At 36.5% G+C, this 16,744-nt stretch overlaps 1 protein-coding gene across 3 annotated transcripts in view; it reads left to right on the top strand.

The window, feature by feature from the left end:
• RELCH (RAB11 binding and LisH domain, coiled-coil and HEAT repeat containing) overlaps window positions 1-16,744 on the top strand; it is an 81,280-nt gene that overhangs the window by 12,212 nt on the left and 52,324 nt on the right. For 2 of the 3 annotated variants that reach the window (XM_033059227.1, XM_033059213.1), the window contains exons 2-7: window positions 5,063-5,152; window positions 13,561-13,632; window positions 13,742-13,797; window positions 13,906-14,019; window positions 15,993-16,196; window positions 16,286-16,377. In XM_033059227.1, coding sequence (XP_032915118.1) covers window positions 5,063-5,152; window positions 13,561-13,632; window positions 13,742-13,797; window positions 13,906-14,019; window positions 15,993-16,196; window positions 16,286-16,377 — 628 coding nt within the window. The remainder of the gene's footprint in view (window positions 1-5,062; window positions 5,153-13,560; window positions 13,633-13,741; window positions 13,798-13,905; window positions 14,020-15,992; window positions 16,197-16,285; window positions 16,378-16,744) is intronic. The other variant, XM_033059221.2, reaches the window with a different exon arrangement.

Below are 16,744 nucleotides of genomic sequence, written 5' to 3'. Positions count from 1 at the left end.
CAGACCTTTACTATCTCAAAAAAACACCCCAAAAAAGTTGTATCTACTTGTGATATGTGTGAGCTATCTACCTACAGCTGTTTCATCCTCCATATAGCCATATAATTCATGAAAAGCCTGGCTTAAACTGGGAAGTGTCTTGTCCGAGCATGTGCAATATCCAGTGGGAAGCTCCTCAGATCCTGACTGGGAAGGATTCACTTTTATTTCCATTTGTATGCTAATCAAAACCTGACTTCCGGTTATCTCTCCAATCAGTGTAAAATGTGGTTAGCCAACAATTTCACTCAGCAGTTTAAAATATGGGCAATAGTCTGGTTTCAGGGTTACAGATATTTTTCAGTTAGCAAAGTGAATCTGTCATGTACAAGCATAGTATCGTTTCTTCTCTTTGAGTTTCAAGGAAAAACTGTGAATTTCTGGGTCTTCATATGTTCTATTTGCTTAATTGTTAGTACATGATGATACAATTTCCTGTGATCATAGAGAAAATGTAACAACTGGGCTGCTTTATCAACTAGTAATTTTTAAAATCAGTTTGGATGTTTGCAAAGCAAATGCAAATGGCTTCTAAAATGTTAATTTTTAAAATATTTTTTCTTGAGCCTTCTTATCAATAAGTAATGCTGCTTAATTTTTCTATGCTTTTAGCTGATTTACAGTGTCGTGAACATGTAAAGTTTATTTAATGAGATTTTGTAGAAGACTGCAACTTATTTCTGCTTAATACATGTACTGTGACAATATGGCTAACATGAAAATATGGCAGATATGATCCTTCTTGGTGTCCTTTAGGCAAACTGTTAAAAATAATCTCTTTTTATTATCAGAGTGAATGAAACATAACCTTTTTCATATTATGTATGTTGGTGGAGGGGGATGTATCACTTTGAGATTTCCTTACATTTTCCTACTTTGGTAGTTATGTTCAACTTTCAGGGAGAGCTGAATATATGTCATGGGAACAGAAGCTGTCAGCAGAAATTTGCATGTCATCTGTTTCCAGTTCTGGGAATAAAAAAAGAATTAAAATTCCTTTCCTCTGGAATGAAGCAATATTTTTAAAGACTGTATAAGTTAATAAGCAAAATGTGATGTTGAACCTGATTTTTAACTTCACAAATGAAATTAAATGCATTGCATTTTTTAACAAATGGATTTAAAATCTTCCTGTCTTTGAGTATATGAATCTTGGCATTTGATTTTGCTCATCCTTTTCCAGTGGTAAAGGTAAGAGACAAGAACTGTGCACAAGGCTCTCCTTTATTATCCCGATATGTCTCCTGGCATTTCTCTAGTATGAATTATGAAAACCCTAAGCCTATTTCGCTGCTTCTCTATGCACTGTGCCACTCTCTTGTTCCATATTGAGCTGATCTTTGTTCCACAGTTGTTTATACCTGCTTGTCAAAATTGTTCTTCTTACTTTACTTTTACCATTTCTGAAATATGAAGTTGACAGCAATTATTTTGCCAATATTCACTAGGAAAGCTTTCAGCAAAAAGGCATTGCTAATTATAAAATGTTTTAATTCAGAGAAGGAAGCTAAAATCCATGCATAGAAGACTGTTGATAAGAATGCACATACCAAGACAATAAAATGGGTTCCCGCTGCTGTGGCAGATTGGGTTTCTTTCTAGGAAAGAAGCAGATTTAAGCTGAAATCTACTTCTCCTTTTCTAGAGGTTTCTCCACAAGAAGTCGCTTTGATATTCTTTGCCCAATCACTTGAGACCTAAAATTTTTATTTTAAGAATTGGGTGTGTTTTCTTCTAATGTTTTTTTCCCCCTTTCAGTTCAAACAGTAGTTCTCTTTTCTGAATGCTGTACTTGAAATACTTCCACTCAGTGTCCTGGAGTACAACTATTTGTACTTCAGACAAATGATGATATTTCACATACCTCAGGTGAGCTGTGTGACTGAGCACAGCCCTTCCCTTTGATTGCTTTCCTTCAAACAGCCCTGCCCGTTTTCCTAACAAGTGAGGCTGTTGTGCTGCCAGCAGGGAGGTGCCTTTTACATGCTCTTGATCCCTTGCAGAGCAGGTACATCCTTTATGGAAGTGTAAAATAATGAGGTTATAAGATGATTTTCTCGTCAATGGCATTGGTTTTAGGAGTTAAACCTTTGCTGATGACTCCCTACAGAAACAGTAGCAAGTAGCAAGGTCGCAGACACGGTTCCCCAGGGTGACATTTTAGGCAGGTGAGGTGATGGCACAGGGTGCTGCTCTTCACTGCAGGCACTGTTCAGCAGTGCCCTGCCCAGCAGTGCCTGTGTGCCCTGACTCTACTGATAATGGCACATGGGTTAGGGGGTGTGCTGATGGGCGTGGACTTTTGTAATGGGAAGGAGGATCAGCATTACTGACAGGGTGAAATAATGGTAGCAGGAAACAAGTCATGAGGCTGGTGTTGCTTAGCAGGTCTTCATTGGTTTCATCAATCTGAATCTAGCTCTTTATGCATCTTGACAGTGTTGGCCTATATGAAAAGGGAGTCAGATGTTTACTTTTATTATGAACGTTCTAATGATAAAGCAAAGTCTAAATGCTGAATGTACAAGTTTCAACCTTGTAAATTGCTGTTGTGCATGCCGGGGTGGTGCTTAAGGCAGTTTCTGGGTGTTGAAATTGTAAATCCCCCTCAGTGCTGCTTGTTCCTGTAGGACCATTAAGGTTGTAGAACTAATTGATACTGTGAGTTGTTGGATTCATAGTTGCTGGTATGATCTTAAACAGCTTCTGTTGTCTAAATCCTACAAAGACTGTGATTACCCCCTGATTTTTTTATAGGCATCTGGGTTTTTGTGGTTTGGTTTTTTTTCAAGAAGTTTTTGGCTTTGGCATATAAGTTTGTGTTTTAGGCCTGGGTTTGTTTTATCAGTTTTCAAGGGAGAACCTTGGCCTCTGAAGTGCTCCATATTAAGAAGAGGTTGTGTTGCTTATGGCTTTGGATGCTTCAATAATTGTGATGAGGTTGACTTAAGTTGAAAATTTGAGCATTTTTCCTCTGATGTTACTTTGCTTCTGTTCACAGATGATTTGGAAAATTGATCTGTGAGCATGGCAAGACTGCAGGAGGGAACAGTTTTGTTTCTGTTTTTGCCATAGCAAGGCTGTATGTGAGACTTGGTTACTTTTCTTCAGCATCAACTTTTCATTGAGATCTCCATTTGAATGTTGTCTTGAATTTTATTTCAAAAAATGATCATGTAGCTCCCAATGAAATAAGTTGGAGCAATATCTACTACTCATCAAGGAGCTGAGTGTTTTGAAAAGTCCGTTCTAAAGACATTCATACATAAATTCATGTTTATTTCTGAACCTAATCTCTTCAAATGTGATTCCCACTGGTTTATTTTCACAATAGTCTGTTTTCCAAAGATGCTGTAAAAATAAGAGTTTGTACTGTGTTGCTAAGCTCTATAGAACAGCCTGCAGAGAATTACTAAATCTGACTAATGTTAGAAAAAATTGCAGAGGATAGGACTGGAGCCTGCATATGAGCAATGAGGTTTAAAACTAGTAACTGAGTAGAGAGTCACTGAGGAGCAACAGTCTGTTTCATTGTTTGGATAAGATAGTATTGTAACAGGAAAAAACCCTTTGGTAGATATAAACTGTATACTGTCATATACTTTATCTCCATGGGAAAGACGAGGTTTTTAGGCTTATGATGAAGTCTTGATGCTGTGAAACTCAGCTAGACTTGGCAACTTTAGTATCTCTGTATCTTTTAAGTGGGGATGTTTTAATCAGTCTTAATTCAGGTGCTCTTATTTGAGTGCGAAGCTGGTCTGCAATTGCAATATTCTCTCAATACGTAGAGAGAATGTCGCATGACCTTACAATACAACTTAGACACAAATATACAAAGAAAGTCATTAATAGAATTTTCTTTTTGTTTCGTTTTTTTTATTTTTTACGTAATGCAGAATGGGAGGAGAGGTTAAATACTAAATGATGTTAGTCATGACAGAGTTTGACTGACAAGTAATGAAATTGCTTCTATTTCCACTGACAGATAAGAGGTTTTTTTGGCAGCTCTGTGGAGTTTGTTCTTTGTTAATGTGACAACACTTCTAATGTAATTAAAATTATTTCTGAAGTGCTACATAGAAATTAATTTCAAAAGGAGAGGAAAGCTACTCAGGTGCTTAATATAATTTTTGCATGTTCAATTGTGCTAGAAACTTGTTCAATTTATTTTTAGCTCTGTTACCAAGTAATTTGTGCATTTTTATGATAAAAAGAGGAATGTGTGCTTCAGACTTACCAGAATTGCATTTTGGTTGATGGTTTTTTCTTTGCCATTCCTGTGTAATGAAAAAGGTAAAGATTAGATCCAAACCTTATGCTTGTTACTGAATTTCTGGATTTTTTCTTTATAAAATTAAAAATTTAATTGTAGAGTGTGAATATTGTACTTGCAATAGGATGAACTGTGCTTCCTTTGCTTTTGTTGGATACTGCGTTCCTTAAAAAACTGTAATAAAGTGGGTACGTACTGAAGTCAAAAGCTAGATCAGGAGATATGTAAAAAAGTATTTGGTCACATTGACATGCCTTAAAATACTAAGAATGGGAAAAGGAAGTGGAGTATTTGCGGCAGCTACAGGTTTCTGTTAAATGGGAACTGCTTGCAACTTGGCACACAACAATTTGCTTTCTCTTGCCTTCTCACCTGTGTGTCCAAGCCAAAGTCCCTGGTCCTTGTGGAAAAGGGGAAGTGCTGCAATGCATTGCTCCTCATCTGCTGTGGACAGACTAGAAATGCCATGTTTTGCGGGGAGCAAAGATCTCTTGCAGTCTGTACAAAAATCTCTTGCAGTCTTGCGGTAGTGCTGCTTTTTTGATTCAAGTTTACTGATGTACACCCTACTTACAGACCTTCAGAAAATGCAGTAAAACATGAGTGCATGCAGAGCATGTAGCCTCCAATTTATAGTTTCTAAAATGAGATGCTGGTTTGACTTTTTCTGTGACTTTCTCAATAAAAGACAGGAAGCTCTTAGGGATACTTTCTGATAGCTTCTTCTTTTTTTTCCTACCCCTTAAGATCGTGCTGGAAGCATCAGTACTCTCGATTCTTTAGATTTTGCAAGATACTCTGATGATGGCAATAGAGAAACGGATGAAAGAGTAGCAGGTAAGTGTTCTATATGTTTTAGGAATCACAGAATGTTAATTTTACTGTTTACCTTGTTGTTTCTAGCATAAGTATATTTAAATGAACATTTCTGAAGATGACAAGATTTCACAGAGGTGATTTAACTAGTTGCTTTAGACACTTCTGCTGTAATTACTGTAAATATTCAGGCAGGTGTACTTGTGTGTGATTCCAGATGTCACCAGTGCAGAAACACGCAGTGTACTTGAAAATTGTGTCCAGTGTTTGACAATAGAACTGTATTCTGATATTGCCTACTGACTACTACAATTAAGCTGAAACATATACTAAATTACTTTACATCGTGGTCTGTGACTACTGCATGGGTGAGAGCTTTCTGACATAAAGATCTTTTGCAAGTAATCTCTTAAATATAGCATTCATCAAGATCAAATAAGCACTTCCAAACCCGGAGCAAATTTGGGATTTACTCAGTTCCATAAAACTTCCTTGCTACCAATCTTAATTGTAGTGCTTTTCTCTCCTAATTGACTCTTTGATTGTATAAGATTGGTTTGAAGAAGTGTCTTTTTTTTGCCTTTTGTTCTGAACCTTTGGCACTTTTAATTTCAGGATCTATTACATCACCAAAGGCAGAACCTTCTCTTGTATTTGAAATTGTTTTAGTAACCTCTTTTGCATGTGAGCCATGTTTCTCTGTCCAAGTTTTTTCCCAGTTCACATATAAGTTATTCACATCTTCCACAGAGAAACCCACTAGAAATGGTTACAGAACTCTGTTTACTTTTTGTCAGTACTGTTCAATATCCTGAGCTGATGGAAGTTGTACGTGCTGTGACTTCTGCTCATGTGGTTAAGCTTTATGAAACTCAAGGTGATGCAAGGTGCCACATCTCTGTTCCACCCTACTGTCTCTACTTTGAACCATCAAACAATGAAAAGGTTGATGAAACGTAGTTCTGTAGAGGATCTTCATTCTGAAATTTCATCTCTGCTTCAGTCTGAAACGGTGGGAAAATCTCATTTTTCTTACCTGGCCAGTATTGCTGAGTAAAAGGACTGGATTAAATTCACAAATACAAAGCAAATCCAGGTATTTTCATGTTCTGATCTAGAACTATAAGAACTTAGTTCTCCAATTTATATGGAAACTTCTGGATTCTTATTACTATCTAGCTACTCTCTTTTTCAGTATATAGTTCTTTTCAAGAAGGCAATAGTTGTAAATAGAAAATTAATCTTCTAAACAAATTGTTTTTAAGGAACCCAATCATCTGTGAATTGTGTCCTGCAATGCACGGAAGAAATAAAGAAAATCTCATTATTTTATTTTCGTTATCTTAGTAGATTTTTCCTGATTCCAGTCAGTATTTCTTGGCAATAAGGTTACTGAGAGAGCTAGTTTGACTTTTGCTTGGATTGTCCTTAGAATTGGATTAGAGAGGCTTATAGAAAATATAGACTAGTCAGAATTGACATCCAGTAGAGCCAGTAATCTTCAGACAAAACATTAGTAATTAAATATTGATTACTTCCAGTATGAAATTAATCTAGCCTAAAATTAAGTGTTAAGTTTAAGTAACTAGTAAAATTTTTCGAAGATTTCCTAAAAAGTAACATAAGAACTTGAACGAATTTATATTATTTCTGGATGTTTTTAAAGACTGGAAGTTTTAGAAAATATTTTGTTTCTACTTAAAATTCTGGTTCAGGCATAATTACTTAAAATATTTTTCCTCAATCCTGTTTAAAGCCATCTTCCTGAGCAGTTTCAAAAACTGATTAGTATTTATTTTGCACATCAAAAAATCATGTCAACAGAGGTTTCAAAAACTTGGCAAATCCAGTTGCTTCTTTAAATAAAGTCTTTATTTTGAAGTTGTTTTTAGCTGCAAATGCACTTTGAAATCTAACTGAAAGTCCATCTTGCTTATTTCTTCTAGAATTCTTTCTTTTCAGTTAAGAGCTTTGATGCTTAGGAGATTAAAATTGTAATCTGTTGTGAAAGCTTGAGGCCATGATCTACAAGTTTTTTTGTTTTTCTTTTGATAGTTCTGAAGACGAGGTTTTAATAGTTTCTCTTTGTAAATGCCTTTCTCATGCTGCTATCTTTGTTTTTTACTGTTTGAACAGAACACATGATTTCCATATCAGTTCCCTGTCATATCAAATGAAAGATAGGAAGTAAATGCGCATCAGTCACTAAACGAAACTGGTAAATTTGTTCCAAATCAGAAGGACTTTAAAATGAAGTTTTAACATACCCACGTTGCAAATACTCTTCTATCTTGGCAATGTTAGTAAGCCCTAAATCAAAAAATCCAAAGCCACCATATTCCATTTGCCCATTATGAGTAGCAGTTGACTTAGCTACCATATTTTTTTTGTTTTAACAGACAAAAAATCGCTGGAAATAATTGTACCAACTTTAGTTTGAAATTGATTTCAGTATTTAAAAACTAAGTCTGCTTCATTCCATCTGGCATTAGAATCAAAATTTAGCCTAGAAGCAAACATGTTTTGAAGAGCTGCTGTGAACTTTTCACTTGGGAAATCTGATAGAAGGAAGATAAGTGAGTCCTTTCTGTAATGTTGTCATCAGCTTGACTGAAAAGATGTAAGTCACAGAAACCAGTCAGAATGTGGATAAGTATGACAAAATGAACTGCAGTTTAGAAAACGTAAGTTTTCTTCTTTGTCTACCTGATCTTAATGAATATGAGAGTTATGTAACAATTTGGATAATACATTTGTAATCCACTAAGAGAGAAAAAAACCAAAATGCAACCACTTGCAATTTAGTAGATGGACTGGTAAGTTTTGAATCCAAAGTCATCTATTAAGTGCTTGGAATAACTACTGCTAGGATAAACTCAGTATTGAAGGGTTTTTTAGGAGTGGTAAACCTCCTCCAAATACTCATAATTTCCATAAAGTAGCTAGAGAATGGAAAACCTGCTCCCTTCCTGTGTAATAAGAGTATGCCTGACTTTAATACCCACAGGATTTGCTTTAAATTGGTGGCCTGACATTAAGTCTAAGGAACTGAATCTTCTGCCACATCTTAAATTTGCCATGTCTAAACCCTCTACTATGCATAATTCAAAATGTTTATTATTGCTAACCTGCCTTTGGCATCAACTGTTCTGAGAATCTAATAATTTTAAAAACACTTGCTGTGTTTTCAAAGATAATAAAATTAATTCTTAAAATCAAACTCCAATCATGTGTGTTCTCAGATTTCCCTGTATTTGCATTGGTTTCTCGCTAGGCTATGTGTCTCTAATTAGCAGAATAAGATTTGAAAGGAAGAGACAAGTTTAAAAAATCTTATTTTTGAGAATTTCATTTATTTAGACTTAGATTCACAGTTTCTGCTTCTTACAAAGCCCTTTTTTGTGTTTTTTAGTTGGCACTATTGAATTGTGCACACCAAAATCAGAGGAAAATCTGTAATAAAAACGAAACTAAAAAATAGAACACCAGGCATCTGTGGTACAACAACCACTTGTTAACATTGTGTGTGCATTTCGTTCATCCTGAAAGCAGATCTGGTTTTGTTTTCCATTACCTGTCTTAAGCCCTGTGAAGGAGTTGTAAGCCTCTTAAATTTCCTTCCAGGTTGAAGGTCTCCAGGGATTGAACCTGAAGATGAGTCTGCTGTAGTGCAGGTCTTCTGTGTAGGTGGTCCTACCTCATTAACTTGAAAGCATTAATGAGGCTATTGAGTCAAGTGTTGGCTGCCCACTATTAGAGTGACAAGTTTCTCTGTTACTTGCTTATAAACCCTCCCACTGATCTTAATTTTTGTAGTATGGTAGTCATCTCCTGTGCTGAAGTATGGCTTTCTGATTCAGGACTATTTGTTTTTATGTGCTGAAGTGTTTCACATTTCAAGACTGCTTTTTTTCTCAATACTTCCATCAGGAAACTGGGAGTTGGGAAACCTCGGGTCCTGAAGTATGTTTGGGACAGCAGCTTCATTGCTAGCTGCTGTCAGAGAATTTTAGTTTCTTCTGAGGGATTCAAAATGTATGTACAGATTCATCAAATGTAATGGGATGTCATGCGTGTTTTAGAGGGCATGATTTAGGACATCTGGAGTTCTACATTTACTTGGTAAGGAGGAAGGACTCAAAGTGGCATTTAAGGAACAACTTGTAATAGTATGGAAGTGAGGAAAGCTCAGTAAGCACAGGGGTCTTTGATACCTCAGAGGAGAAGTACTTTTTAAAGAAAATGTCCATATGCCAAATAGTGGCTTCATACCATAAAACTACTCTTCTACCATTATCTAAAATACTGAGTACTTCATAGTGAAGTATGCAAAAATCTGACAAGGTATTCTAAATATAGAACATAAAATTCTAATACAATTGGAATATTACTGCTTATACAACTCAAGTGCTGGATGATTTTAGAAGTACAGTAATTTCACGATTACAAGCCGCACCAATTGACTAAAATTTTGCTCCCACCCCGGAAATGCGGCTTACACTCAGGGACGGCTAATATGTGAAAAATTTTCTGAAATTTCCAACCCTGCAACCAAGGTGCCGAGCCAAACACCTGCCAGTAAAATCCTGGGATTGCGTGATTGTTACAAATTGGCTACTCTGTTGCACGGTGAATGGAGGCAGTGCGGGGGGCGACCCCGCGGCCCGGGGAGGAGGCGGGGAACTCCCGTCCCCGCCTGCCGCCGCAGGAACCGGGGGGCTCCATCCCTGCCTCCCACCACCGCCGCAGGTGCCAGCGTGCTCTGTCCCTGCCTGCCACTGCGGGGCAGCGCCGGGGCGAGCGAGCCCAGCAGCATCAGTGGCCGGCCCCGAGTGGCCCTGTCGAGCGGCAGCGCTGAGCTGGGCCACCTGGCCCCATCGGCAGCCCCAAGAGGGCCGATCCCGCACAGCCCAAGCCAAGCCAGTAAACGCCGCCATCCCGCGATTCTGTTACTATTTGGCAACTTTGTTGCACACGGGTCCTCGCTGCGAATGACAGAGCGACTTATAATCAGGTGCGGCTTATTTATGGACAAAGAACGAAATGTTGCCGACACAGATGCAGCTTATAGTCAGTGCAGCTTGTAATCGTGAAATTACTGTACTGTTTATTTTCTCAACTTTTTTGGCCTTTGCTCAGCAAGACTGCTGTTAATGTAGATCTCAACTAGTTCAATCCCAAATTGCCGGTGATTCTTTGTAGGTAACGTCTCAATCTATAATCCAATAACTTACGAAGTTATTAACAAATGTGTGTCAATAGAATAAGACACTTGATAAAGCTTAATTTTGACATTTCTAAGCTCAGCAGATGAGCTACTCCTTCCTGAGATGCACTTCTGTTTTTTAAGGTGTATTCGGTCAGCTGCATGAAAACTGAACCATTTAAAAATGGCTGATCATTGGTCCAATGCATCGTTTCTTGCTTGAAAGATTCACCCATTTTAAGTCAGGGTTTATAATTTTTTTCAGGATGGTAACTGTAGTTATTAAAAAATTTTAATTAAGAGAAAGCAGAAGAGCCATTGAAATTTGGGTAGTTTTCTCCTCTAAGGCAAACTGAATTGTTTAGAAATGCCCTTACTTTGTAGGAAGATTATCTAACCTCAAGGCTCTAAATTTCTGGTTTTTGTTTTCCTGGTGTAGAGGAGCATCTGATTCCTTCCTTTCTTTGGCTGTCTGCGGCAAAACTTTTGTGCCTTATTCTTAAAGAATGTCAGCTCCTTCCTTCACCGAGTGCTGGGAGTTCTACATGTTATCAGCCCAGTCAAGCATGAAGTTAAACTTAAGCTTGACTTTGTCAGAGCTTCTGAAGGCGTAGCTTCACCTTTGTAGCAGGAGGGGGGAGAGGCATCAGGTCATTTATATTAAAAGTCAATAGTTCATAATAGTTATGAAACATTTACAAATAAAGGAGTTTAAAGTTTCCCTTTTTATTTAAGAGAGTGTTATAGAATCAACAAATGGGGATTGCTAGTGTTGATTTCATTGGCAGTCATGTTGAATTAATCGTTATATACTGCAATGTCATCATCTGCCAGAACATAACTTAGAGCTTTTAATCACAGTTTAACATTTGACTGAAGTTAATGTTATAGCTATTTACATGTATGATTGCATAAACGCCTTCAAACTTCTACAAATAAAAGCTCTGTTTGTGATTGACTTGACAACAGCAAGGTTTGTATGATAGCAATTATCATGGTGCCGTTAGTAAGATTAGATGAGGTACAACTCTAACAATGGTGTGTTGTGGTAGAATTATATGGCTGTTGTGACATGGTACCAAGTGACAGCTTATCAAATATGCTATGTCTAGAATCCTCTACTGTCAAACAGAAACATGCAGCAGAGTAATCTACTTTTAAGGTTGAGTAAAGTCCTAATGACTTCTAAGAATTTTCAGCATCATCGCAGTCCACTAAAATTCAGTTCTTGCCGTCTGACATGGGTTTGTCTGACATGAATTATTTGGCTTTCTATGCCTTCAGACATGTCTTATTCCTATCTTCCTTAATTGGATTCCTGAGTTTTTATAGTTTGCATTGTTTTTCGAACTTTTTTTATTATTTATATCATTCTAGTGCAGGGCACTCCTGATCTGCAACTGTTCTGATCTCTGAAAATATTTTACAAGAGTGAAATGTTAACACGTAGTCATTTCCGTAAGAAAAATTACTTAATTTGAGTTCTTTAAAATTTTCAAAAAGTAACAAATTAGTATCTTACCACTGTGAATAAGTAACTCAAATGCAAGGAAGTGCTAAAATTAGGTACTTACTTTACCATGAGAGCGTTTTCTAACTTTGTTGCACAGAAGTATTTGCAGATCAGCATTGCTGAATACTAGAGAGTTTTACATATTTTATTCATTGTATCCTCAGTTGCGCTTTTGTATTGCTGCAGTAAAATTCTGTGCATCAAACAAGTTACTTTCATGTAGCAAATGTGGTGTACTGTAGTAACTCCTTCAGTTTTTATGCAGAACTGCAAACTGAGTGAATCTTTTTTCCATGAGTGCTAATTAGCAAGAGTCTTAGTAACAGATACTCCAAAGAGGAACTGATTTTATTTGCAACCTTCCATAACGTTTTTTACCAGCAAGGTCCAGTGCACTGTTTCTGCTATGCATTGTATTCTGTGTAAATATTTCAAAATGCCATGTCAAATTGTTTCCAGGCAGTGATTAAAGATCTCATTGAAACTTTCCTGTTAAGTCACTGCAACATTTTTTGTTTTGTATGGGAATAAAGTATGAAACTATTCTAAATAGGCCCTGTAACACTTCAGCGTGATAGGTGTTCTGTGCCCATCACTCCTAGTTAGGAGACTTTCCTTCTGGTAACTGCATATTTCAGTCTGATTAGATTAATCTGAGAATTAGTGAAACACATGTATTTATCTGGTAATCTCTTAAATAGATTTCTTTAGATGTTCTACCTGCAAATGGCTGTTAAAAGAACATTTGCTCTATGTTTTGCAAAGGTCCAGGGAGTTAAAAATTAGAAGCCACCACACATACATATGACCACAGCATCAAATTGCATGAAATCTCAGTGCACACAAATCACCACTGGCATTTTTTGGAGGAAATATTGGAGCATGAGAAGCAAATAATAGTCATGAGGCGAGTGGAAAGGTGAAGTAAGACAGAGTGAAGAGGTAGAATGAAGTATTTTTTAATTTAAAGCTGACTCTAGGTCTTTGAAAATTGATGTAAACTTTCAAGAAAATGATGTGAAGACTTTTTTTCTTTCAACCTTTTTCATAAGTACTGCAGAAGAACTGCTTTTTTGGGTGTTTTTGGTCTTGTGCATCTCTCTGTTTGAATTCAGTGAACTGAACTCAAAATCTTAAGTGACTGTAGGACATTTCTAAAATTCTGCTATTTTAAAATAGAAATTTTAAATCACTTTTTTTTTTTTAAAGTAAGATAAAGTACGTTTCAAGATCTCCCATTTAAACTACTAAAATTTTGGTGTATGATTTTATTTTCCAAAAGAATTCTGTGGTTTCAATGGAACTGTACATTCACTTCATGGTTTAAGCTTTGCTACACGAAGACAGCTTCCTCTGCTGCTATGACATATTTGCTTCTTGCCCACATACTCTTTTTGCTACCAAGAAAACCAAAACATTTGACAGCGTCAACTCCAAAATATTTTCCCAAAACCTTACGAGTCCTTGTCAGACAGCTTGAAATTTTGACTTAGCTAACCTAAGACCAGTGAAACTATGGAAAATGTTCACCAGTTTGCTTTCAGACCAACTCTGCTGCATGTGTTCATAAGTTCCATAAAGATTGCATGCTTTATGTTTAATACAAACAGTATCTTTTTTTTCACACCCATCCTTGCTTTTTATATTTTATTTTTGTTTCCCTTGCCTTGGTTGGATGCCTGTGTGTGTTTAATCCAAATCCCTGTCCAGTCCTGGAGTTTGAACTACGGAAAGCCAAGGAGACCATACAGGCCCTTCGAGCCAACCTGACTCAGGCTGCAGGTGGTGTACATAAACCTTTTCTTAAGTCTCTACTTTAAACAATGTAGAAGTAGCTGAGCTCATCCTCTGTGAAAGAGTAAAATTTAGTTACTTCTTTTTATCTCCCCAGAAAATGAAGTTCCTTTGCAGGAACGAAAAAATTATAAATCAAGTCCTGAAATTCAGGTAGGTGGCTGGTGATAAATGAACTTTGCATGGATTTTAGTATGAATATGCTTCCATAGTTGGAAGGGAGATAAACCAAAGATCTAGTGTATTTTCTTTTTTTTCCAGGAGCCAATCAGACCTCTTGAGAAAAGAGCTCTAAACTTCCTAGTTAATGAATATTTATTGAAGAATAGTTACAAGCTTACATCAATAACATTTTCAGATGAAAATCATGATCAGGTAAAGTTTGTTCGTGCATTTGTTTGGGGTTTTGTAGACACCTGCTTTCCATATTCTGATCTTGTCATAAACTCAAGTGAACTTAAGTGATTTTTCCTGTGCATGCAGTTGGCTTCATATATATGAGTAATCTAAAAGTTAAATATGTTAGTTAGCATTTTCATATATAACCCATGGTTTGAAAACACAGCAGTTTAAGCAGTAGTTTCCCAAAATTTGTAGGAAGGAGACAGAGTGCTTGCATTCTTTAAAGGAAGAAAAACAAGAAGTGAAATACTGTGAGTTAGATATTTCCTTGTATTCTGCTGTGACACATTCAGTTTAACTCAAGGATTTGTATCTCAAACATAATGTTTTCCTTAGATCCTACTCAGTTGACTTGTGCAGGGTATACTGTTTACTCATTGGTTGTCTTCTGGGCATGTGTGTGTGAGAGTGTATTTAATCACCTGTGGCGTTGAGTGCAGCATTGAAGAAGTTCTTGGTAATAAGGTGTTATCCTAGATCTTTCCCAATCTAGCTATGCTTTGATGCACGCCTCTTAAGATGTTTTATATCTCTGTTGGCTTACATTTGATGGGAAGATTATTTTGGGAAGAATGTTTGGAAGGTTCTAATTACATTCTGACTGTTTCTGGGTAGACAAAACACCCAGTAATAACAACACCCAATATGTATTCATCACAAAACTGGAATATTACCAGAATAATTAAATATAGAATTTAATCCAGTTTTATCTGTAACTGGTCCTCTTCTACTTTTTGTACATTTCATATCCTAATCTGTAAAGCAAAAGAATTTCATGCACCTTGACTGAATATTTGCGCTTAACATCCAGATACTTGTGAGAATTCAGCCCTCAAAAGAGAAAAGATGAATAGTTTATCCTGTTTGTGTTTGCAGCTGAGAATGTTTTGTGTTGTGAGGCAATTAGCCAAAAAACCCAAAATTCTTAATTCTAAAAGGTAGATATAAACACACTGCAATTACTGTATAGTAGGCACTTTTTTTTACATTATTCACATAGTTCTTCAAGAAAATAATCTTTCTACAATTAAATGTATGTGACTAGACTAGGGAAAAAAATATAGTGAAGACTGGGAACAATAGGAAAGTTTAAACCAGTATTTAAATTTAATGTCATTAAAGAGACTGTCACAACACCTGTGTAACGGTGCACAAACTTATTTGTCTACAGGAATTTGTATATTTGTATATACATGGAATATTCTTGTACTAATAGGATGATAAGATGTAACTGAGAAAATGAAAAAAGGAAGAACACAGAGTTATGGTTTGAGACAGAAGGCCCTTTTATCATTTGCACTATCAGTCTTCTACAGGGCTATTTGAGTTTCATTGGGTATCAGGAGGAATTTCTTCATGGAAATGTTAAATCTTTGAATGAACTGCCCAGAGAAGTGGTGGAGTCACTGTCCCTGGAGTTGTTCAAGAAAGGATTGGACATGGCACTAGTGCTCTGGTCTTGTTTACATGATGATCAATCAAAGGTTGGATTCAATGGTCTTCAGGGTCTTTTCCAACCTAAATGATTCTGTGGTACTGTGGCTGTCTGCCTCAGGGAAATTACACTTGCATTTGTGAATGAAATAGGAACGAAAGCAATATTTCTGCCTTGTATCGACTGCATTGGCTTCTGCTAGAATTTGAGCAATGTTATTTCTCATTCTAAAAAGTGTTCATGTCTTAGCCAAAAAAAGCAATCTATGTGGTTTGGAAGGTATGCTCTCTAGTATGTTACCTGGAGCTGACTTTATGGTGAAACTGCTTCAGTTGATGAAGTGGATCCTTCTTCTACTGTTGTTTCTTGCTGAGTTAAGCTTCTGTCTAATTACTGCAATGTGGTCTCGATGTGATTATTTCACTATTGCATCACCTGTGGTCAAATGAGGAAGATAAATGAAAATAAAAGGAAGTATGTTGTATGCTTTAGTTTCTTTTTTCTTTTGAAGGATTTTGAACTTTGGGATGATGTAGGATTGAACATTCCAAAACCTCCTGACCTGTTACAACTCTACCGTGACTTTGGAAACCATCATGTTACTGCAAGAGATCTGGTGGATGCATCAGTTGGTGTAGAAGATGATGAGTTAGAGGCTGATACTCCTATACTTGGGACCGTCCCTGTGTTTGAAACAACACCACAGTCAATAGAAGTAAGACTATACAGAAGAAATGTTACAACTGTTTGATGTGCTACTGAACTTTATTGTACTAAACTCTTCTGTTTCTGTCTTGTGTTTAGCAATGTTTATTAGTGCAAAAATTAGAAGATCAAATTAGTGTTTTAAACAGTGAGAAATGGTCTTTGATGGAACAAATCCAAAGACTTGAAAGGTATGTGCTTATTATCCTACTTGACTCTTGACAAATGTTGGATAACTTTTCAGTGATTTTCTAACACATATGAAGCCATTAACTTAGATATAGGAAATGACTGGGAATTCTTCAGAGCAGGGCAGTTTTTCCTTTCCAATACATAGTATTTGAGTTTAAAAAAGGAAGAGATTTCAAATAGAATATTTCCCTATCATTACCTATATAATTTAATTTTGTAACCAATTTTGTTTTTTCAATGTAACTTCTTTATTTCTTTGAAAACAATCTGTTCTGATCTGTTTTACATAGGTTTTTTCTTCAGTTAACTTTGTCACTCCTTAGTGTGTACAACTTGCACACACTGTCAGAAAGATGCTTGTTTTAA

Source organism: Catharus ustulatus, chromosome 1, assembly GCF_009819885.2.
Source record: "Catharus ustulatus isolate bCatUst1 chromosome 1, bCatUst1.pri.v2, whole genome shotgun sequence".
NCBI classification, from domain to species: Eukaryota; Metazoa; Chordata; class Aves; order Passeriformes; family Turdidae; genus Catharus; species Catharus ustulatus.
This window is presented reverse-complemented; position numbering and strand designations above follow the sequence as displayed.